This window comes from Hetaerina americana, unplaced genomic scaffold, assembly GCF_022747635.1.
Source record: "Hetaerina americana unplaced genomic scaffold, ioHetAmer1.1.p SCAF_7, whole genome shotgun sequence".
NCBI lineage: Eukaryota > Metazoa > Arthropoda > Insecta > Odonata > Calopterygidae > Hetaerina > Hetaerina americana.
The window spans coordinates 70,822,848-70,847,484 of record NW_027287316.1 but is presented as its reverse complement, the minus strand read 5'-3'; the positions used below and the strand labels follow the sequence as shown (position 1 = coordinate 70,847,484).

Sequence of the window (24,637 nt, the reverse complement as noted above, 5' to 3'; positions counted from 1 at the left end):
ATTTTTGGGTGGATAACTTATTTTTGGCAAATAAAAAAGGTGTTAGAGAATTAACAATTTTCCCGATACATTTTCAATTACCGATTCCCCGCAGCCATTGAAATTTGGGATATACATGTATGATCCTAGGGGAATATCTTAAGATGTATCTCTCCTTTTTATTTTTTCAAACCCATTCCCGCTGTAAAGTAGCTCCTAATGAGAGCGACTAGGAGTGAACATTGCATCGGAAGTACTTCTACTTTTGCCTTCGGTTTTAATTTTCCAATCATCAGCGTGCACCAGTAGAATGCTGTTTACTCGTTGCTCGGCAACATCTAACTTTTCTCTCATCCGTGGAGATGATGCATGTTATAAAACTTATAAGATATCCTCTATCGTTTCATCATTCTCGTCTCCCGAATCTTCAATGGGAGCCCTGTGTCGCCCACGCAATCCTAACACGCCCACTAGCGCCGTCACGCCCATGAGTAGCCTGAATCAGATCGGAGTCGGCAGCCAAGTCAGTCTGCCGTTGGAAGTGGTGGAGGAAGTGTGTGAGTCATGGCCGCAGACGAGGTTGATGGGTTCCAATACGATGGTTCTTATATATTTAGCTGGGTATCCGATATCTCTGGATTACCACTTGATCAGGTAAGGGTTCTATATAACGAAATAAGACTGTATTTTTCGGAAAAAGCGCCAGCTTCGTTTTTTTGGTAATAAAAAAGTGCCTGTACGAGAACGTTCCCACAGCCGCTCGGGCAGTTTGTCCGCGCGCAGTATGCATTTGGAACTTGCTACCTCCCCTCAAAGTTTATAGGTTAATGTCGAGGTTGTCACCCCGTCGTTAAATCGATCGACCATCTCTGTTTACTACTTCATTGATTCTTACCTAAATATAGTTGCTCTTTTGTTTCTGTGTGTACTACTGTTTACAAGCGTTGCGAGGGAATGTGAGTTTGTTGTTGAAAATATGGATGTGATTTTTTCTTGACTTTGGCCATAACTGAATTAGAAATTCGGTAATGATGTCCTAGCAGTGATTTAAATTTGGAATTTTAGTTGGGGAGTGTAGATTTTTCCCACGAAATTAGTGCCCAGGTGTAGAAATTAGTTGATAACGCTGTTTGACGCTTGATTTTGTTTGAAAATGTGTATCATTGATCATTTGCGTTCACATCTATTTCTCTAGGTTAACTTTTTTGTGAGCCAATTACTAGGACTTCTGTTAGCACCTGTATTTCAGTATGTGCTACATCCTTCCACAACATCTCCAGCTACCCGCCATACCTTCGGTATGGTTATGGGACTTGCATTTGGATATCTCTGCTTTGGAATGTAAGTACTTGACATATAGGAATTTCTTTTCCACCATTGAGGTCGATAGGAAAATGATTTCATGTTTTGGATTTTCGTTAACTCTTACCCATCAAAGAGAAGTTTGTTTGAAAGCCTCGTATATTTTCAGACAAGCCTTACATTTAGCTGGACTTCCCGCTATCTGCTATATTGTCATGAGGACGCAAAATCCTAAAACGATGCAAAGGTGAGAATTCGAGCTATATATAATGATATCGTTTGTTACGAAATACGTCAAATACTCCTTTCTCCAAATAAATTTAAAATTGACCCTTCTAGAATTTCACATGGCTCTATTGCGTGATTCAAAATTAAATATGATTCCATTCTAGAAGACTTGATTTATTTAACCATTTCAAAATAGATGCTACTAAAAGCACATCGCACGAATTTAAGTGTTTAAGAGCTGCGTTATAATGGTATGAATCTGTTCATTTCAGAGTTGTTATGGCTGTGTCTATTTCCTACCTCTCTTTCATTCATTTGCATCGGCAAATGTATGATTATGGATCTTACACCCTGGATATCACAGGTAAATAACATTTTTATGATTATTCCAATTAGTTCGTAGAATAGATTGGTGTTGCGCTCTAAGATTCTGAGGCGGAAAATCTAGGGACTTTGTGTCTTGTTGAAATTGAGTCAATATTTATTTATTAATGAGTATATTCATTGTTGATTATTGTTAATGACAGCGCTGAGTTATTCTTCGTAATAGATGAGGTAGCTAGTTTAATAAAGGCTCTACATACTGCTAATATTTGATCCGTGTGACTGAAGGGTTGTGCTTAGTGCAGAGGTGCATATTTATCACTCTTAGGATCTAAGTACATTTTCATTTTTCATGCAGATGCTAATGTTCACAGTTGTTTTCAACGCGTCTGGCAGGGGGTTTTGTAGAGGTCATCAAAGCACTTAAAAATTCATGCGCTTATAGCAGTAAAATCTCTGAATTGGGGGATTTTCTGGGGCCATGATATATGGCAAAAGCGTTATTATAAAATGCATATCTATTAAAGTGAATGGATATTTTTATGAACTTAATTAAGTGAGCATATAAAATTACTAACAAAAGGAATCTTAGTTTCAAAACTTGATGTAAAATGATGGAGAAAAGACCTAACCAGTGTGATTGGGTTGAAGTGGGTAATCGGTTTACATGCCAATGACTGAGATTCCTTGTGCTAGCTAGAGCAGAAATTTAAAGCATATTGACCCCCTAGTGAGTAAATAGTCTCTATCAGTGAGTGTGCGGCTCTGGAAATTTATAGTCTTTACTCAAAGTTTGTCAGGTAATGAGTTTGGATGGCAAATATTCCATGTCCACAAGTTTTGCTATGAGTGATGCAGGAACACTTAATCGCAGTATATAAAGAATATGTGTAATAATATACTGTAAAAAAAACCATAAACACAGTAATCAACCCGAAGGTCGGTTTAGTAGGTGATGGTAGAGATCACCCAGTACTAAGCCCTATACGACGTGTGAAAATTCACTGTATTCAAGCAATAAAATGAGAGGTAGATTTCATGTTAGGGGTAGGTTTTGCATGTCCATTAAAACTAATCCTCGTTATCACATACTTTGACGGTACAAATACTAATATATGCACCCATTGCCCTCACATTCTTCTTCTCCAGCTCATAGCTTTTACCCCTTCTCTTTTATTGTTTCCTCCTACCCACTTGAAATTGTCTTCTTTTTTGACGTTTAATATTTCTCTACCTCTCAATCTCAACCACCTATTTTTTCTACCTTTTTGAATTTTGCTCAGCAACTTTCTCTCTTCCACCTCCATATTTGAAGCTTCATTGTTAGTATTTTTCTCTCTCCAATTTATTTTCCCCTATTCTCAACACCGACATCTCAAAAGCTTCTGATACTTTGGCCAGGTTTCTGGTCCATAGTGATAAACTCATTATTGAAGCATGTACTAACCTTTAGCCTGCCTTTAATTAGCCTGTCCATCATCCGTTTCTTCTTTTTGGTAAGGCAATTTTATTCCTAGTTTTTCTGTAACTGAGCTCATATTTCTTTCAAAATAATTCCCACACATGTGAAGTGTTCCACCTGTTTTAGTTAATTTCTTCCACTTCAGAATTTGAATTATTTTGCCTACTTCTAAGATTGGTCCTCTGAAGAACTACACAGTGACTGTAATTCTTGGCGGTCTAACTATTAACTTGGCTACTATTTCTTCATCCCTCCTCATACTACCCCTAACATTTCTAAAGCATATAATTGATAAATTACTGATGATGAGAAAAAAACCCTCTCCCAGTCTCCATCCATACCTGTTTTTATTCTCCCTGTTCTACCTGTGCTTTTCCTGTCTAATTTGTGTACAGGTTTTTAATAATGGTGTGATTTCAGTCTGTTCCTATATTCTACTATAATTCCATCAGGTTTGACCTCTCTGCGGAAGTTAAACACACACTTAAAATATGTCGAACATACAAATACCTCCTTATGTTACACATCCTGATCAAATGTTCCCCTCCCCTTCCTAAATCCAAATTAATCATCTGGAAAGTTGTTTTCCGCCCTATTTAGCCTTGTGTGAGTGATTTTTGTCGCTGCCTTTCCTGAAAATGAAATGGAACTTAGGATCCTAAATTCTATTATTGCTTTACTCTTTTTGGGGTTGGGAATCAAAATTGACCTAACAATGTATTTGGGTGATATTCTTCCTCATCAGTTCTATGCGTAAATCTTAACAGATTTCCCCCAAACTCTTCATTTGTTCCTCACATTTTCTGTCTTGATATCTTGTATTTCTGGACAAATGTTAGCTGGTCAGATCTCTTTATCGTAAAGTTCTTTTACTTGGGTAGTCTTTCTTTCGTTCTTGATTCTCTCTCATTTCCATTTAGAACAGACCAGTCATATCAATTATGGTGTGTGTAGTTATGTCTTTGTGCTATCCTAACAATACTCCTACCTTCCGACTTTGTATGCCTGCATTTCAATCTCTCAGATAATTCTTCAAATCCTCAATTTTCTCACTCTGTCACATTCCCTTTGCTGTATTGATTTCTCAACTGAATTGTATTATTTATCTCTCTGAGCATTTGTCTCTTCAATTCAGAGTTAATATTCTCCTGACAGAATCACCTTTTCTGTGATGAATTTCTTGATTCTTGTTGTATTTACTGTCATTATAGTGTCCTTTGAAGCTCTAGTTACTCTGCCTACCTTTCCTCAGTAATTCATAGCCTCACTTTATTCTAATCCAGATTTTTAATCTAAGTGAGGATAAAAGCATGCAAAATAAGTTTTAATGATATTCCTTCCCTTTCATTCCCATTACAACTTCATAATTCCACTTTTGCACTACCCTACTCCTTAACCATTTGGATTATAAAATTTAATTGTTATAACTGGATAATAGTCCAAATCTGCATCTGCCCCTAGGAAACTGTGCAAGTTGTTTACACTATTCATAAATCTATGCCTAACCATGATGTAATATAACTGGAGCCCACCTGTTTCTCCCATCATTTTCTGTATATGCATATACCTATGGTGGTGGTTGAGCCAGAGTCATCATTCTCCTGTAAAAATCAATTGCTTCCTCATTGAAGGCATTCGTAATTCTTAAAATGTACTCTTTAGCCTCCCTCTTATTTATCTCTCTCTTCGCCATCCTTATTCCAAATCTCTGTCTGGTGGTTCTTTTCCAACACATTTCCAATGATTTATTCTAATTCAGGAGACAATTTCAACTTCTTCCTCTCTCTCTCTAACTATTAGGAGAATAACTACTGCATTTATCTGGTCTGCTTTCATCTCTATTAATAAAATTCTATGGCTCACCTGCTCCCTACCCTCAACCCTTATATCCTATTAAATACTGCAGCTATTCAGTGTTGGCCTTCTTCCCCCTGTTGTAAATTACTCTGTAACCATAATCCAATAATCCCCACTGTTTCTTCATCTTAAATCTCACAAACTTATCATACAATTTCACTCTAGATGCTTTCTAACTAACTTGCACAGGTTTGCAAGGGTTTCATGTGATGAGGCTAAGACTGAAAAAGGCCTTGCCTTACCCATTGTTTGGCAAAACTCTCACATCACTGTAGGCTTGACTGAGACAATCAATATTGAAAATGTCGATTTTGACTATTTGGCCCTGATTTTATTTGTGTTTTTGATATTTGTAGGCCCACTTATGGTGATCACTCAGAAAGTGACATCCCTAGCTTTCAGCATTCATGATGGAATGACAAAAAAAGAAGAGGAGTTGACGCAGCTACAGAAAAGTCATGCAGTTAGGTGAGTTTATGAGTAAGGTAATGAGACAAAGATGCTGAATTGTCAAAAGTATCAATCTGGCAACATTTATAAGTTTTTATGACATTAAAAGAAATTTAAAGTTTTAAATCTGATTGCATTTGCTGGGCAATATTGGTAATAGATTTTAATATTTAATTGCAATGGTAATGCAAAAACAATGCCAAAATGTGCAGTTTCTACTCTTGAAGAAAACCTTACAGTTCTTAAGGTATTGATTTTGATGGTGTACTTGCATCATGAGATTTCAGTGGTACTCATTTGCACGACTTATTGTATTCTTATTATAGGAAAATTCCAAATCCCTTGGAGTACTTCAGCTTTATGTTCCATTACCAGGCATTAATGGCTGGTCCTATGGTTTTCTATGTGGATTACATAGACTTCATCAATGGCACAAATTTCCTAAAGCACTCTCCACCACAGAATGTGAGTCAATTAAAGTTTTCTGTCTTTTAGATGGTGCTCACTTAGTGGTGATGGATTAATCTTTTTTTTTGAGACTGTGGAATTGATTAAGAAAGGAGTTATTCTTTGAAGGGGATACTACTACTCACTAAGCATAGATACTTAAATGAAGAACAATTTTATACATAGTGTGTTATATGTATACTTGTCATACATTTATTCATCATTTTACTCTGGATTTATTGAATCAAAACAAATGTTCTTTTGCCTAATTAATCAATCAAAATTTTTTCACTGGGATGATGTACTGATCATTTACATGGAATGTTTTCACTGCAAATCTACAATAATCATGTATAACAACTTATTTATTTTAGTGGCATCAGAAGGCTTACAGTAAATTGAAACAAATATTTTGAAACTCTTTAACAGATTATTAAATGTTTTTAAATTATTCTGAATTTGACGGTTTCATTAGTGAGCATTTAAACATTGTGTTCTTTGGTGATTAAGGATCTTAAAATTCTTTCTTCATTTTTTTTTTTAAGGTTATCTACCGGTTAAGGTAGGTTTTTCGATGGACACAACTACCAAACAAATATTTTGTGACTACTAACAAAACACAACCCTAAATTCTACTCTACACCAGGTCCCTCTTCATCTCTGAGTACTTTCTTCCTCCCTTCATCCCGTCAAACATCCCTATCCTGTTCCTTCCCTTTCCTCTTTTGCCCAACATTCTACCCTCTATCACAGTCTTCAACATCCCACTGCCGGTCAACACCCCCTTCATCCACTTTTCCTGCCTCCATAGGATTGCTCCCAACAAACCCCTCTCTTCGCCCACCATACCAAGTACTTCCTCATTTGTTTTCTTCTCTGTCCATTTCACCTTCTCCATTCTTCTCCACACCCACATTTCAAAAGCCTCCAGTCTACGTCTATCCTCCTGCTTCAATGACCACGTTTCCGCGCCGTACATAGCTACGCTCCATATCAAAGTTTTTACGAGTCTTTTCTTAACATCCTTACTCAAAGTCCCCATCATCAACTCCCTCCTCCTCGTGAAAGCCTCTTTGCCTAGCGCAATTCTTCTCCTTACGTCCCTACTACTTTGACCGTGTTGGTCCAAAACACTACCGAGATACGTAAACTGTTCTACCTGCTCTAGTTTTTGCCCTCCTATTTTAATGTTAAGCTTGCCCTTTTTCTTTCTAGAAAATCGCATAACCTTTGTTTTATTAATGTTGATTCTCATCCCATACCTGTCGCACTGAATTTCCAATTCACTCAGCAATGCTTGCAGCCCCTTGGCTGACTGACAAACTAAAGCTTGGTCATCAGCAAACCTAACTGATTTTACGAATTCCCCGCCCACTTTCATTCCTACCTCTAGTTCTTCCCATGCCTCTTTGATCATTTCCTCTGCATACAGGTTGAACAGCAACGGTGATAATGGGCAACCCTGCCTTACACCCCTTCCTAACACTGCCCATCCTGACTCCCCGTTTCCCACCCGCACCTGAGCAGTCTGAGACATGTACAGGTTGCGGATTAGCCTCCTTTCCCTCCAATCTATTCCTATTTTCTGCAATATACTCATTAGTTTTTCCCAATTCACTCTATCAAACGCTTTTTCGAAATCTACGAAACAGGCAAATACCTCCTGGTTGTGTTCTATATTCCTCTCGATTAATAACCTCATGACTGCAATGGCATCATGCGTACCTCTCCCCTTCCTAAACCCAAACTGATCATCCCCTAAGTAATCATTTGCCCTACTCTCTATCCGTTTGTTTATGATCCTGAGAACAACTTTAGCTGCGTGGGATATCAAACTAATTGTCCTATAGTCCTCACATGACGTGGCCTTTACCTTTTTCGGAATCGGAACTAAAACTGCTCTCACAAAGTCTTCCGGCCAGATTCCCTCCTCATAAATGCTACGGATCAGCCCATATAGCCTCTTCCTCCCACATTTTCCTAAGCATTTTAAAAGTTCCACGGTAATGTTATCTACCCCCACGGCCTTATTTAGTTTCATCTCCCTTAATGCCCTTTTTATCTCATTGTCTAGTATGCCTGGACCTAAGCTGTCTTCCTCTACGTCATTTTCTTTTTCAATGTCTAACTGTGTTGGTCTGAGTTCTTTACTATACAGTTCTTCTATATACTCCTTCCATCTCTCTTAGATCTTCTTTCTTCATTAACAATGGCTAAATAATGCAACGATAAACCTGTATTCAGGTCTCTGTCATTACTGCAAAACAAAGCGAAAACAATATTAAGGCTAAGGGATAAGAACTCCCCTGAGCCTTTCTTCAACCCTCAGTAAGGAAATGTACACCAAAACAACACCACTATTCCAAAAAACCCTCTATGGAGATAGGTATATACTTTAAGTCCACTTGATATTCAGCTTCTGATTCCAGCCCAAAATTTTTAGGGTTTTTGTGATTCTCTGGTCTACTTTTCCAAAGGCCCAGTTTTATAATGTTCCAATAAATCAATTCATTAGTTCATGTGACTGTTTACCTAAACTTTGAGGTTACCAAAAAATCAGATTTTATAACATTATTATTGAATGTGGACATTTTAACTTCATTAACATCATTTTTTTAGTTATTGAACTGTTTAATGGTCGGTTTTGAACTCAACAAGTGGTTATTGAAGTGAGTTTTGGCTGAAATGGACATTAAAGTAAACCTTCAATTTAACGGGGCATTATAAAACCTGGCCTAAGTGTATGAAGTGCTGTACTCCTCATGATACTCTGATGCATTATTTCCACATTTTTACCTATCTCCTTTTAAAGTGGTAGTTGTCTCATTATGATGAATACCTCCTTAGTTTGAGTGAGTGTCACCTTGACACCTGTTGAGGAACTTCCATTCCATCCTATGTTAGTTTCTGGGCATGAGTGAAAGATTACACTTGCTCTAATTAATATTCTGTAGAAACAAGATCTGCCTGTGGATTCTCTTAACTTCTAGGATTTTATTTGTCTTAATTTTGATTTTTATGTTATATCCCTGGGGTACTCTTCCTATTTAATACAGTGATGACTGCATACTGCATGCATATAGATCTCTGTCATTACTACAAAGTCTTCTGCAATATGGGATAATTTAATCTTCCCTTTTCTACCATAATTCCCAGGCTTCTTTTATTGCCTCTTCAAGTGTGTTAAACAATACCATTTAGAGGTTGTACCCTTGTCTGACTCCTTTATATACTTTTAATGTTATTTTCCTTATGTATTTCAATACATTCTTGATGACTTGGTTATTTTATAGTGAATAAATTATTCTTCTGCATTGTAATCCAGGTCACATTTCTAGCAGTTTGACCTATAATTCCACTCAGTGCTGCCGACTCATTTTATAATGCATAACATTTAACATGCACTAATAAGAACCCTAATATGCATAAAAATAATGCTTTTTTATTATAAAGAAAACAAGAAAAATCGGAAACACCCTAGCCTGAGGAAAATGTACTTGAGTGGGATTGAACCCACAACCTCAGTTAGCGGTGGGGGTGTTATCCCACTGAGGCTGGCATACAATTACACAAGTGTCCATACCCTCACAAGGAGAAATTAATTGGGTGTGGATTTAGAAAAACATCAATGCAAGAGCACTGTCCATTGACAATATAGGGTTAGCTGTCAAATTGGGGCAGTGGGAGGAGATTGGAGGGGGTAGATGGAGTGGTATAGTGTCCATTGGCATTGGCATTTTTTGTTGGTGTTTGTTGATTGATGTTATCTCAAATCAAATAAAGGAAACTTTGGAAAATAATTGGCATCCAGTTTCCTTGAATATACAACAAACACCATTACTGAATGTCCTTTTATCAAAGTTCGCAGGAATCAGCCACAAAAAGGTAACTGGTACTAAAGGCATAAAAATGCATTCAATATCTGCTCTTTGTCATTGATGAAAGAATTAACTTCACTCAGAAAACTTATAACACTAGCATTCCCATACTTTGTCTGCCTAAGATGCACAGCCCTGCCAAAAAAATGAGGACTATCATCTTGGTGATAAATTCCCCTGCTTATAAATTGCCAAATGGCTTGCCACGAAATAAAATCTACTGGGCTTGAAAGAAATGTAGGCAAAATTCATAAAGACTTCATTGAAAATACAAAATTTACACATTATACCCGATGAAAAGTTTGTCTCTGTTGATGTTGAATAACTATTTCCCAATATTCCAGTTAAGATTTCACATGTAAAAATAGTGGACCGGTCGCTCATGAAATCAGTAATGGCCATCAAGAATACTTTACACTAAAAATTTGCATAGCCATGTCATATTTTTAGTTCAGCAGAAATTATTGCAAACAAATTCCTCATGGCTTGACAGTGTGAAACCAGAGTTGTCAATCCCTTTTTAGGTGAAACCAAAAACATTCTATGGGTTTGAACATTGGTTACTATCTTAGTATTCTAGATTGTTTTCTTAGTATATAGACTGAAGGTGACCATTCCTCTCTAGCTTCATGGAAAAACTGAAGTGATTGAGTTAGAATTAAGATATTTACATGTTTATGTGTGTATGTCATTGAATAATCATTTTTATCTTTTCATACTCCCTTAAAAGTAACAACACATCCCATGTACAAATTAAATTTGTGTCATATAAATTCATGCAGTCATTTCTGGACAGATCTGGACACTTTTCTGAATCATTCCTTTTAAAATTTAAATGGAATCTATGGTCAATCTCCCATTCACACAATTTGTTGTGTTTGTATGTATTTTATACATGTCATTTTGTAGGTTCCGTTGCCACTGTACATGAAAGAATTATTAACTCTGGATGTAGTAATAAAACAGTTCTGATTAGGAAATGTTACACTATTTTTGTTTTTAAAACTGATTGACTAAATATTGCCATTGTATCTTTTCGTATACAGGGTTCACTGGACCGCAACAGTAATAGCAGGAAAGTAGTCATTGAACCATCACCGTTCCCAATGGTTTTCCAGAAAGTTATCCTGAGCTTTGTGTGCATTTCCCTCTTTATGTACCTTATGCCGATGTTTACGATAAGCAGAGTCAAAGGTTAGTAGTCATATTTTTTATCAAGGGAACAGTTTAACCTGTAAAACTAATCTGATGACCGATAGGCTTTCTCATTCATGTTAATGGGTGCTGCAGGAATATTTTCATGGTGTAATGTGACATAAATATCTGAAACAAAATTATTATCTCTGAATTTATTTATCATTAATCTGAAAACAGCCATTTTGTGGTCTTTACATCAGATTTTAAACTTGAAAATATCAACTAAGACGATTACAAACACCCCAGCCCTAGTTGGAGGAAAACCTATCTAGGCAGGAATTGAACCTGTGAACTCTTGAGTTGGTAGGCAGGAATGGTACCCCACCACCACTGGGGTCAGTCAAAAATTTGAGCTCATTAGCCATGCAAATAGGAATTTTTTCTTAAAATATGGCAAAATGTGTATTTTCATTCATGATTTCTCTCTCTTCTAAATTTTTATTCTTGGAATTATTTGTTTTTGAATGGAACATTGGAATATTGGTAGAAAATAATTGTTTTGCAAGTTCACAGATTCTTCCAATTATTTTGATCCTACCTTCACTCTTTGCTCAACATTAGAGACAGAAATTCATTTCCACATTAGAATATATATTTCATGACCTTGGTTTTTTCACAGAGTGGGGTGGAAGATATGCTTAGTTCACCCTTTACATATCCATTCTGGGTGGGGAATGGAGTGTAATGGGTGGGTGAGAGAAGGCAGGTGAGGGGAGGGGACAATGGCAAGTTGATTTACTGGGGTCATGAAAGTGTACTGTGATTGGGAATGTGTTTGGTGGATAGACAATGTGTGACACTTAGGTTCTCTCCATGAGGGCAGTTTCTCCTGTTTGGGAGGGTGGGGAATCAGGGAGGTAGATGAGGGCTGAAGCCTCCAGACACTAGGGACTCACTGATGATTAAGGTGGGAGAATTTGGAAAATGTAGAAGGGAGCGGGTGGGAGAGGTACAAATAATTGTCAAGGTCTGTATTTTCTATAGGGTAAGATTTGTGGTTTGAAATCACTGTTATGTTGTTCTTCCAACAGATGTGCAATGAAAAGTGATGCCTGGTTGTGTATATGCATGTAAGGCATAAAAGTTGAAATTTCAATTTGATGATATTACTCTCTGGCAAAACCATGGTCATGGTAAATACATTTCAATGTGAAATCAAAGTGTTTGTTTCCTTCTCACTTGTAACAAATGAGTTCCACAAAGACAGTCCAATAAAATTTTCAGTTTTTATTTGCTCCATTGAGATTTTTTCCTGAAACCAGAAGTAGCTTTGAGCCACAAAATATTGTAATAAGGTCATATAAAAGATAAAGATCTTGTTTGTTTATTCCTTTTTAACTTTGTTTATTTCAGAAGATGAATTCATAGGAAATAAAGGAATGGTCAGCATGATGATGTACCTGATTGTTGCCACATCTGTGGCACGCCTTAAGTATTACTATGCGTGGTTGTTGGCCGATGGAATTTGCAATGCCTCTGGCTTGGGTTTCAATGGCTATGATCCAGAGACTGGGAAACCACGATGGGACCTCATATCAAATGTTGATATTTTAGGATTTGAGGTAAGATGTTATTAATTGCATTAATCATTGTTGAAATGAGTTGTCTGTACAAGAGATCATTAAGTATGTCATAATCTCTATGATTGATTTTCGTCTTTGCATTTGGCCTCGGGATGTCTCAGTTTGAAAGAAAATTAGGATTGCAGTTCGATCGGGAATGTGTGTGTCAGTTTTTGATGCTTTTGTTAATCTGTGATACTCTTGTACATAAGAATTCGTCTTCAAGCATTAACCTGTTCTACTCAGATGTCAAGTGTCACTTGGAACTCAAAATTATTTGATTTTATATCTCCTTCTGATATGATTTTTTAATGCTCATTAATGTAACTTTTTCAATTACCTACGCAATTATTTGATGATATGCAAAGAATATGAAACGTAATATATTCCACATTTTAATTACATAAAATTTCCTGCAACCAGTTTTCATCCTCCAAGCTGGGGGCACTTAACAATTATATTCCGAGTGGGCTAGTGCTATCAAGACTGAAAGAATTTAAGTGCAGCGAGTTAAGAAAATTGTCTTCTTTTGTCTTTATTGAGGAAAAATATTCACGTTATTGATTATAGATATGCTTACTTCATGGAAGTTAATTTTTCCTTTTTTCATGCGTGCTCTGGTTTGGGTAAAGAAATGTTTTCATGAAAAGTCACGAGCCTTGGAATTTCAATGGAAATACTCTTGTTGAAGCACGTACCTGGTACAATTTTCCAGAATGCTCCTAAGTTGTTTGTGTGATTAAGATCTAAGGGTTTGTAATTCCAGGAAATCTATGGTGCAATACATTTTATATTTCATATTTTAATAATTAATCTTATTTTGGTTTCAAAAACAAAAAGAGAAGTGACTCCAAATGCCTTTTACATTTTATGTTCATGCATTGCGCATTCTTAAGCCTAAAGATAGAAGCTGGTTGGTGCCTGGGAATATAATCCTCCAGTAATCACCCTAATAAGATGCCCTTCTGGTTCATGTAAATTCAAGGAAGCAAATTATTATCCAGGATATGAATAGCATAAATGATTGTTATGAAACAATGAAATTAAACATAACAGTTTCAGGTTTAACTTTGTGGAATTCCTTCATGATGATGGTAAAATAAAGGAACTTTACACTTCCACAATAAAGATTTAATATTTCATGACCATGTTTGTGAAATATTAAGTCTTTATTGTGGAAGTCTAAAGTTTCTTTTTTTACCCTCATCAGAATGAAATTAGTTACTGTTCAGTATTTCATTACACAAATGAGAAACAATGTTGCCCCATTGACTGATCCATACATCGTGAATGTTAGAGAGGTGGATTGTTATTTATTATGTACAGTCATATGCTGTGGTAATATCTAGAAACAAGTCTGCTGCTTCATTAATAATGCATATATATTTGTTCAAAATTGTTAAAGTGTATCTTCAATACATTTTCCTTTCAAAGGTTCAAATTGAGCATTGGTTAACATTAACTACGAATTGTGATTATTATTAGCCCTGCTCACCTGGATTAGTTAAGGATTTTTTGATGAACCCTAGCACTACCTGTAAACACCACTCTACTTGTAAACCCAAACTGGCATAACACTAAACATTGTCAAACCACATAACAAATATTACAATAACTCATTTTTTAGTTGCTAATTCCCTTAATTTTTTCCGAAAAGCATATTTATTACAACTTCCAGCATTCGAATGCCTCTCAGTATCTCTTTCATTCAGTTATCCTGCTTTTTTCGGATTTCTCCGAACAGCCATTCATTTTCTCCTACATTCCTGAATGTTTATCGCTTGTTTTTCTTTCTGTCAATTTTATTTTTCCAATTCAACATTTTATATTGTCAAAAATTGAATAAAATCTCTGTATTGGATCTGTAAATGCATATATTCTTTGTGAAAATTGACAATATTACTTTTTAAAATTCAAGAATTTCCCAGTTTGAAAATCATTTTTCGTAACTATTATATCAGTAACCATGGTTGTCAGCTGCTCTGGATATTCACTGGTAGGCATATGTACTTACATTTGTGATGCATGCAAGGACTGGTGCAATGTGTTCATTTACAGCTTCAATTGTATTAGCATTGATTTAATCTACACCTTTAAATTTCTCAAGCTTCTTTTCTATGATAGTACTTCTAAAAGCTTTCAAATCTGTGGAAACCAAATATGTATATTGATTGCATTTTGTTACAATTTGGAAACCTTAATTTGTGTTAATATGACTGGACTAGGTACTAGACTCACATTTTAGTTTACGAGCAACTTGACTAAATTATCTTTTGAATTCATGCAGTACTATCTTGTGCACAGAAGGACAAAGTGCTCTTCTCTGGTATTATAGATACCTGCTATAGAATACTAGATATATTCTATTGATGCTATTTCCTTTCCATTTCCAGCCTAGAGTATTATTCAGTATTCTCCACTTATCTACATTTGTCTAGTCATATGCATATGTTTAAAAAGCGTCAATAAAATTCTTTATACTTTGAGATATTATGGCCAAGATTGTTAATGTTTCACTTGTTGTTGTTAGGTTAAATCCTAATTTTTTCTAACCACATGTTTATTAAAAATTCTTTTCCACATTTAATTTTTGATCGACTGACATATTTTACTTTTTTGGAAATCTGTGGGCCTTCGGGGAATATGCATTTCTGGTTTTATATTTATAGTCGGAATTTAACAATATCAGCATTTGTCATCAGGTAACACCTTGAACAAGCAAGAATATTTTTCGAGCACCTATACACTACAATCACCTGTCCAAAGCTATACATGGTATTACATTTAGCCAACTGATAAAATCCAATTAATGTGTACTACAATAATGTACCATCATGCTTCCATTGCACAAAAGTGTAATATGAGGCTTATACTTCTGTTAAGCTTCAACTCAAAATCATCAAAATATGCCCTTAAGATTCATTAGGTTTGACAAATTATTTTTAAAATAAGGTTTTTGTCATCATCTTGAAATATTTGAAAGATTCTTCAATACTCCTTATATAAGGCCTAGAGCCACCTTCTTGGTGTTTAATTGTCTATACACTCGGTATGCATTCTGCTGTGGTGGTGCGCAGACTGTGGATCTTCTACTTTGCTCACACTTTTATAATGTTCGCTACCATGGAAAATCATGTGAGTTATGAAGTGCAATCAATGATTAGGTTTTTACTGGCAAAAAATCATAAGCCAATTGAAATTCATTAAATTAGCTCATATTGTGAAGTGTACGGAGACAGAATAATGAGTGAAGGGGGAGTGAGGCAGTGATACATTCAGTTTTAAAATGGCCACATGAGTATTCACGACGAGGACCGTAGTGGTCCTAGAACTGATGGTGGCCAGTTCTTGGACATCATGGGAATTTGTCTGTTCCTTTTTAATCTAACAACACCTCTGATGCATAACACTCATCACTTAGTCGGTGTACAGCACAAATTTCCCAATGAATGTCAGCAGCTTTGAAGTTAATTGCCAGTAAAAACCATATCACTAAACGGATTTCATATTTTCCAAAAAGGTTCTGATTTTGAATTGGAAATGGATGTAGTGCATTTGGTATTTTTCATTTATGAATATCCATAATTTTCAGTGTGTAATTCATCGTTATAATTTTAGAGCATATTCCTTTTTTCAAGTGAGTTAGTTTCTAAAAGAACTATTTAAATGATTTTACAGTTTGGACTCAATATACGTAGCAGTATTGAAGCATGGAACAAAGGCACCACGCGCTGGCTTCGTTTGGTGTTGTTTGAAAGAGCTCCTAAATCATATAGTACGGTTTTGACGTACACCCTTTCAGCTCTTTGGCATGGATTTTATCCTGGATACTACCTCACCTTCTTTGGAGGGGCGCTCTTCACATTTGCTGCTCGTCAAGTAAGTCTATTGGAATATATGTATTTGTAAAATTTTGGGCTCTTTTATAGCTAAACAAGGTGAGATAGAAATGGTATTGACGGAACTAAAATCAATTAAGACTATGGGGGTAGGTAACATTCCTGCAAAACTACTTTAAAATGATAACGTGGGAGGAAGAGTTATGATGTACTCATTTGTAGCATTAATGAGTGGAAGAATTTCTCTGGAAGGACTTCTCAGATCAGTGCTATGTCCCAAAAATGGAAAACCAAGCCATGGAGCCATGTTTGGACTTAAGAACAATAAGTTTGATTTTGTGTGCCGATTAAATGGTACCAAGGATCATTGATAAGTAGATGGTGAGGAGGACAAGTGATTACTTTGCGGGAATGACTACTTAGGGCTCAGGAAGGAAGGAGGAATGTGTGATGCTGTAGCAGTAATGCGGTCACTAATAAAGAGAAACTTGGAATAGAATCAGGATAGATTTTTCTGTTTTTAGACTTCAAAAAGGTATTGTACAGAGTGAATTGGGTAGAATTAAAGAATGTATTGTAGAAAATAGAGGTAGATTAGAGGGATAGGATACCTATGGGCAATCTGTACTAGGTTCAGACTGCTCAGGTATGAGTTAAGGATGAAGAGTCCTAATAGGCAATGTTAGGAAGAAGAGTAATATTGGTGTCCGTTATCACTTGTGTATTTCAACATATTGTGAAGGAAGCGGTAAAAGAGGCATGGGAAGAATTGGATAAACTTAGTAGTTTCAGGCTAGACTTTGTGGAACTTATCCATTATGGAAAGAAAAAAAACAGCTATGTCAATTTGACTTGATTTTACGACCTGGGTTTGATAATACTATTATGTACTGAAACACAGGTCGTAAAATTAAATAATTGTCTGGATTTAATGCAGCTGTTTTTTTCTTTCCAAAAGAATTGTAGATAGGAATGAAATTCAGGGGAATGTCAGTCATGGGGTAGTAGTAGTTTTTAGGGGAGGCGACCGACAGCTAAGGTCATTTGCGCCATAGGGGATGGACAGGAAAGGATGAAGGGTGGAGAGAAACCCGGCGTCGGCATTAGCCTACTCTTTACGAAAGGCGCCAAGAGGTCCGCAGTTTAACGTCCCATCCGACGGACGGCGTACTTACTCAAAGTGCCCTCCACAAAGCACCTCAAGTAGGGATCGAGATACCTCTGAAAAATATTCAACACCGCCGGGATTTGAACCCGCGCCCTCAGGGTGGGAAGCCAGTACGTTAGCCCCCGCACCATCTCGATCCCCCGTCAGTCATGGGGAATCCATAGAATCAGTTTTGTGGATTATCAAGCTTTAGTTTCCCAGTCAGCCAAGGGGTTGCAAGCATTGCTGAGGACATTGGAAAGTCAGTGGGAGAGGTATGAAATGATAATAAATGTAAACAAAACAAAGCTTATGCAGTTTTCAAGAAAGAGGAAAATTTAGTTAAATATTGAGGCAGTAGGTCATAAACTAGAGTTAGAGGTGAAGCAGTGTATCTATATCAGAAATATTTTGGACCAAAATGGTCAAAGTAATAGTGACACAAGGAGAAAAATTGTGCAAGGCAAAGAAGCTCTCAAAAGGACAAGGGAATTGATGCCAGGGTAGTAAGGATGTTAAGGTAAGGCTTGTTAAAACTTCCATATGCAGCGAGAGGCAAAGAAATGTACTGTTATATGGACTTGTGTTCATTCAAAATCTACCTTAAAGAGATTCTATTAATGATAGCTAAACGAGGCCTCCTATCGAATGTTTTTAATCAAATGTTATTTTTTGCAGAGTCATTAAAATGCAACAATTTCAGAGCGTAAAAATCATTCGCCTTGACTCAAGGCGAATGATTTTTACACTCTGAAATTGTTGCATTGAAATGCACATTAGCGGATGACTCCGTTAAAAGTTACTGTTGCGGCATCTCCCGCAGTGTCTTTGGAATGAGTCATTAAAACATTAATTTTGAACCATTTAATGAAAATAAATAAGAAATAGTGGAGCTTACGGAAATATTTTGTTCGATTAGAAAATCTCTTCTGCTTTGTTAGGCCTGATAGCATGTCACTATTCTACCCTAGGATACCTCCTAAAATCTATTTTTCAGAAATGAGATGTCTTAATTCTCTTTGTTTTCTATTTTTGACATTCTTACAAGTGGTGATTATTGTCCTCTTGTGAGGACATTATATTATCAAGAAGGAAATTATATGAACATTTCTTAAGGTTTGGCACTACTAAGTGATCAGCTGATGCGAGTGGGTACATACTATATTCATTTGTCTTAGGATACCTGTCTTATTAAATGATTGATAATCAAAATTGAAAAATTAATTGTTCCTATGGTATTTTTTTAAATTAATTTGGGAATATTTTGACGTGTCACAAAATTACATGGACAAAAAATTAGTTTGTACACTTTTGTATGTACTTCTTTTTATAGGCCCTACAATTGTTTCTGTATGTATATACTTACATTGTATACATTTTCCCTAACATTTATTTCTGTCTCAATGCCTTTAAATGATTTGTATCAAGTTATTAGTCTGTTACTTCTTTTGCTCCCTGGTTATCTCTGATGGTCTGTATGCCTTTAAGATCCTGATAAGCCATTCCAGCTTCCCATCAGATTTCTCATGGCATAAAATACTAGAGCTGACTCTCCACCCATGCCCAAAGTGGGTTACAAACCCATGGACTTAAGATTACAAGGCATGTGTGTTACCCACCTGTCTAATCGGGCTGGCATATTAAAATTCATAAAGTAAATGTTTTGTAATCAGATACTTGAAAAATTAAAATTGCCATCTTTCAGAATAGCTGTGGAAAACACTCTGTCTTATAACTGACCCTTAAGACTTTGTATTACCATGGAATACATTGGGAAAAATAATTCTTTAATTGTAATTAGGTTGTAAATTATAGCTACGTGTATATTTTATACAGGTTCGACGCTCTGTGAGGGATTACTTCTTGGATTCCAAACAGCTGAAGGCTTTCTATGATGTGATCACAATGATCACCTCTAGGCTTACCATGGCCTATGTGACATTTCCTTTCATTCTCCTAGAGTTTTATCCCAGTATTAGAATCTATCTGTGAGTATTACATTATATTTAAAGCATAATATATGTATGTGCGTGTGTGTGTATATATATATATGTTCATGTGTGTGTATATATATGTGTCTGTGTGTGTGTGTATATATATATATATATATATATATATATATATATATATATATATATATATATATATATATATATATATATATATATATATATATATATACGCACACATTCACTCACTCATTCACATGGAAATAGATGTAAGGAAAAGGGATAGGAACACATAAAAGATTTTTTCTTGAGGAAAATTTTGTTCGAAAGGAAATGTCTTGTATGTGTTCTTATCGCTTTTCCTTTTATCTATTTCCATGTGAATGAGTGTATGTTCACCATATGGTGGAGAGCCGTCTGTGCTTGGTGGATCATCAAGTTGTGCATATGGTGCCAGCTATGTTAGTTTCTGTTGTCCTTGTTTTTACTGTTTGTCAAAAATGGAAATTGACAAAATCACGGAGCAACGAATCAACATTAAGTTTTTTGGTGAAGTGCGGTAAAAGTGATCAAGGAATTACTGAAATGTTGACAGCAGTTTACGGCGATAATGCTTTGAAGAAAACATCTGTTTTCAATTGGATTAATCATTTTGAAGATGGCCAACAAGACACCACGGATAATTCAAGGCCGGGACGACCTTCAACCACCTGTGTTGACAACAACGTTGATCGTGTGCAGTCCCTTGTCCTTATCGATCGTCAAAACTGTCTGAATGATAGCTGATTAACCGAATTTTGGAAAATCAACATTGCACACTATTTTAACTGAGCATGATTGATGGATCCCTCACCATGACAATGCACCTGCACATGCAGCATTGGTTTTTGGACAGTTTCTGGCAAAAAATTCAATCAGATCTCGCCCCCTGCAACTTTTTCATGTTGCCAAAATACATAAAAATGTGATGAGGGGACATCACTGTGAAGATGTGGGCACAATAACGCAAGAAACGACGAGAAAACTTAAAAGCCTGACTGCCGAGGACTTCTAAGGGTGCTTTAAACAGTGGTAAAGAAGATGGAATAAGTGCATAGCGACGAATGGACAGTACTTTGAAGGGGAAAAAATCGATGTAGACTAAATGTTGCAAAATACAGTTTTTATGGCCTCAGTTCGGGTATTTATAGGGCAGACTCGTATGTGTGGGTTGCGGTAGTACAGGAGTAGAGTATTACTGACCACAGGGCCCAGGTTTGATTCCCGGGCGAGCCTCTCTGGTCACCTAAGCTATGTGATTTTTGAGGCAGCAGATCTTCCTGGGAAACCATAACCAGCACAGGGAAAGGAACTGGCCCCCCTACCCTGATGTGTAATTTTCACATGCCGTCGGGCTTAGTACTGGGTGAACTCTAACATCACCTACCAAACCAACCTTCGGGTTGATTACTGTGTTTACGGTTTTATATATATACACACTCACACATATATTCAAATGTTATTATATGTAAATGCATGGTAATTCTGTGATGTTTTTGTGATATTGTTGAACAAGAGTAGATATTTTGCTAGAAATGGATATTTCATTAGTGGGTTCTCTGTGTGAAAATTTTAACATTCTATTATTTTTGAGAAATAAATGTTGAGCTATTCAAATCCTTCTAATGAATGCATTGGTGGTGAAGTTAAAGAGGGGGAAAAAATTCCTTAAGAATCTACATTGCATGCGTTATGGTTGAATTGATAAAAAAATACCTTCATTCTTAATTTGAATATATTTTTTTTCCACAGACACATGTACCTGTGGCTGCACGTGCTGGCTCTCTTTGCCATTTTCGTGCTGCCAACCATTTGCCCCAAGCGTATCAAAGAAGCACCCATAAAGTCGGAGAAAATTGAGAGTAATGGCTCTTTGGCACTAATGCCAGATATGCTGGATTCGATTGACTGCAAAATGAAGTCCCCCAAATCACTGTAATTTGGGTTGACGGGCTAGATTGTAGTGAGGTGGCCATTTTGATATTTAGGCCAGCTGTAGTGATATAAATGAAAGATTTCACTTTTCTGTAGAAACTTCACTGATCATGATTCCATGGAGAGATGTTTCTTAATGTGTAATCCATATAGCATGCACTACACTTCTCAACAGACTGTGGATGCATTTGACCTTGGGTGTATTCCTCTTGTTTTTTAAAAAGATAAGTTTTTAAATGCTTGAGTTAACGAACAAAGGTTTTATTAAAGACACTGAAATGGCATAATTTGGATAGGTATATATTTTTTACATAATTATGAGCATTTTTCATTGATAAGGATATATAAGCATTAGAAAGTGTTTATGCTGTTCCCGTAAAATTAAGATTTTATATCAAATGTTCATTTAATGCATGTAGAAAATAAAATATTTTCAATGCAATTTTTTAATATGTAACATTGTCAATAGCTACATGCTGAGATGATTGAAATCAACATTATTACTCTGCCATATCAAAGTATGAAATGATTTCATTAAATCTTGAAATATGTGCTCAAAAGCGAATCACTGTATATGAGATTTTGAGAAAAATTGGGTAAAGTAATGTGTAGCTTGCGTGTCTAGTCATAATGCAATAAACGCACAGGTGAAAAATTGAAACCTCAGTAAGTAATTGATGGGTTAAATTAATTTTCACTGAATTAAATACACATTTGACTATATTAGTTTTATTTTGAAATTTAAATAGGTTTTTTGTTTTCCTCTCACTTTTTGATGTCATTTCCACATGCCATGTACTTCTGGAAGTGTAGAGTATTCATTGTGCTGCACATTGAATATTCTCTAATGCATGTACATATCTGTCATGCATCCCTGTATGGGTATTTAAAATGTGAATTCATGAATATGGATTTTGAGCAAAGGAACTGATGTTCTCTCTTATATTTAATGCATTTGAGCCCAGGTGTGCATTTGCATCTGGTATGCAGAAGATGTTTTCATGCTAATGATTGAATGGCATGAGTGTCTATGGTTATCAAATTGGTTTTCTTCGTTAGAAGAAATACTGAAGGTCAGTCTGCCATTCCTTACATAACAAGTATGGTATGTAATGTTCGCTCAGTAACACTGAAACATTTGTTTGTTTCTCTTCTGTCCTCCAAAGGTTTTTCTCCCTTGCCCCTATTGGCATGTGTTATAAAAATTTGTACATTTTTATATAATTTCCATGTAATGGCTCTAATGCATTACTGCAGAAAATGGAGAAGACTGATTACCAATTTACATCCACGTAATAGATGCCCTGCAAGCTGCCACAGGGGTGTGTCAATTCCTAGCACCCTTTGTTGCACTGAAAAGGATATGGATAAAGCTTTAATATTCCTGGTGACAGAGTAATTAATTATCAGAGATATGAGAATGTACTTTCAAATACTTTTATGCCCTTCATTTTGGGTGACTTGTGCACAGGTTAAATTAAATATTTGACAATGAGGGCCAGGAATGTCTCAAATGTTTATCACTTAATATTTTTTTAGATTATGTATTCCTGGACATTTAATCTCTCAAAGTTACAACCTTGTATTGCTTTAAGATGTTAACTGACTTGATAACTAACTTAAATGGTGCTGATGTTCACTGCTGTTATGCCTTGAAAGTATGACCAAATAATCTTTATTTTTAGTAACTTGTTGAATATGTAGCTGGCCCACATCCATGGGCAAATTTCTCCACAACTATGTACATTGCATGGACGATGGAATTTGAGGGTAACTGCCTTAATTAATTGTCAAAATGTCTATTAAACAAATGAATCTCAAAAATGTTATTCATTATTTAATTCACTGTCAAGTATGTAAAATAAATCTTTTATATCTAAATATTCCATGAACCTTGAACCAGTGACAAGAGTAATTAATGAAGGTGTTTGTTGAAATGAATCAATCACTAAGATAAAATTGAATATTTTTAAGATTACAAATATTTGTTATAGCATTTCAAACTTCCATTATTAAGAGGAGTACACACTTGCTGTGAAGTCTGTAATCAATGGTGAATCCACCCTTTCTACCACTGCATAAATATATAATGAATTAAGGGTGGAATTCAAATTATTACTGCCACGAATTATGATTATCATTGTAGTGCATTTAAAAATTACTTCTTGTCTTAGTTTCATGACATTTGAAAAGGTTTTTCTGGTATTAATTTTTATAAATATGGCAAACCTTACAGAATAACTGTATGATTGCATGATAATTCATCATGTGACAACTCAGAATTAGGATAGACTCGTTTACTTTTCAGTAGTTGGTTTTCCTTTAGGACTATTTGCTATTTAAAGATAAATACTAGCTATGAAAAGGCAGAAATAGGTGATAATGCCATTATCATTTAAACGGCCTGGAGCTATGTTTACCAATTGAAGGCTGACAACATAAGTCAATAGGCCCTGTCAAGTTATCCTTCACATGTGTAAAGACCTCAGTTCCTGGTTGGTATTACAAAACATTTTCTGGCAATAGTTACACTTTTTTATTCAAGCTATTATCTATCATGGCCTCATTTTTCCTACAGTGATATGATGAGAACTTGTCTTTAAAAGCTCATCATTCAGAAATTTGAAATTTAAAATCCAAATTTGTGAAATAGCTATTGCATTAGATTCCTAAGCTAAAGGAGTGTTCCATTTCGTATGTTAGTACCATGTGAAGAAGATCTTAAATGCATATGTTAGATAGTGAGATAACACTAATTAAAACTTTTTTTTTATCTATTCTAGTTTCTCTTCACTCCTGTATTCCCCTAACACATTCCTTCCTTATCCTTGGTAAATAAAAAATACCTTCATGACCAAACAAAGACAGAAAATAAACTTGAAGGGATAGTGAATACAATAAAAAAGACTGGGTGATTACTGCTGAAATGCGGTATATGAATGTATTACCACGTAACATGCAGAAAAACCCACATTACCAATGGTTTCGATGCTTGGTCAAGCACGTACCAACTCAAAGAAAAAAATATATTTTAAATGTTCA

General features: G+C 35.8%; 1 protein-coding gene across 1 annotated transcript; it reads left to right on the top strand.

The window, feature by feature from the left end:
* The first annotated feature begins 527 nt into the window (after window positions 1–527).
* On the top strand, window positions 528–23,421 carry oys (lysophospholipid acyltransferase 6). The gene is made up of 11 exons (XM_071595511.1): window positions 528–633; window positions 1,175–1,320; window positions 1,451–1,528; window positions 1,782–1,873; window positions 5,509–5,620; window positions 5,929–6,067; window positions 10,974–11,121; window positions 12,478–12,686; window positions 16,365–16,565; window positions 19,509–19,660; window positions 21,413–23,421. The coding sequence occupies exons 1-11, from the start codon at window positions 544–546 to the stop codon at window positions 21,597–21,599; spliced, it is 1,554 nt and encodes a 517-aa protein (XP_071451612.1). The 5' UTR covers window positions 528–543; the 3' UTR covers window positions 21,600–23,421.
* Window positions 23,422–24,637: the final 1,216 nt, after the last annotated feature.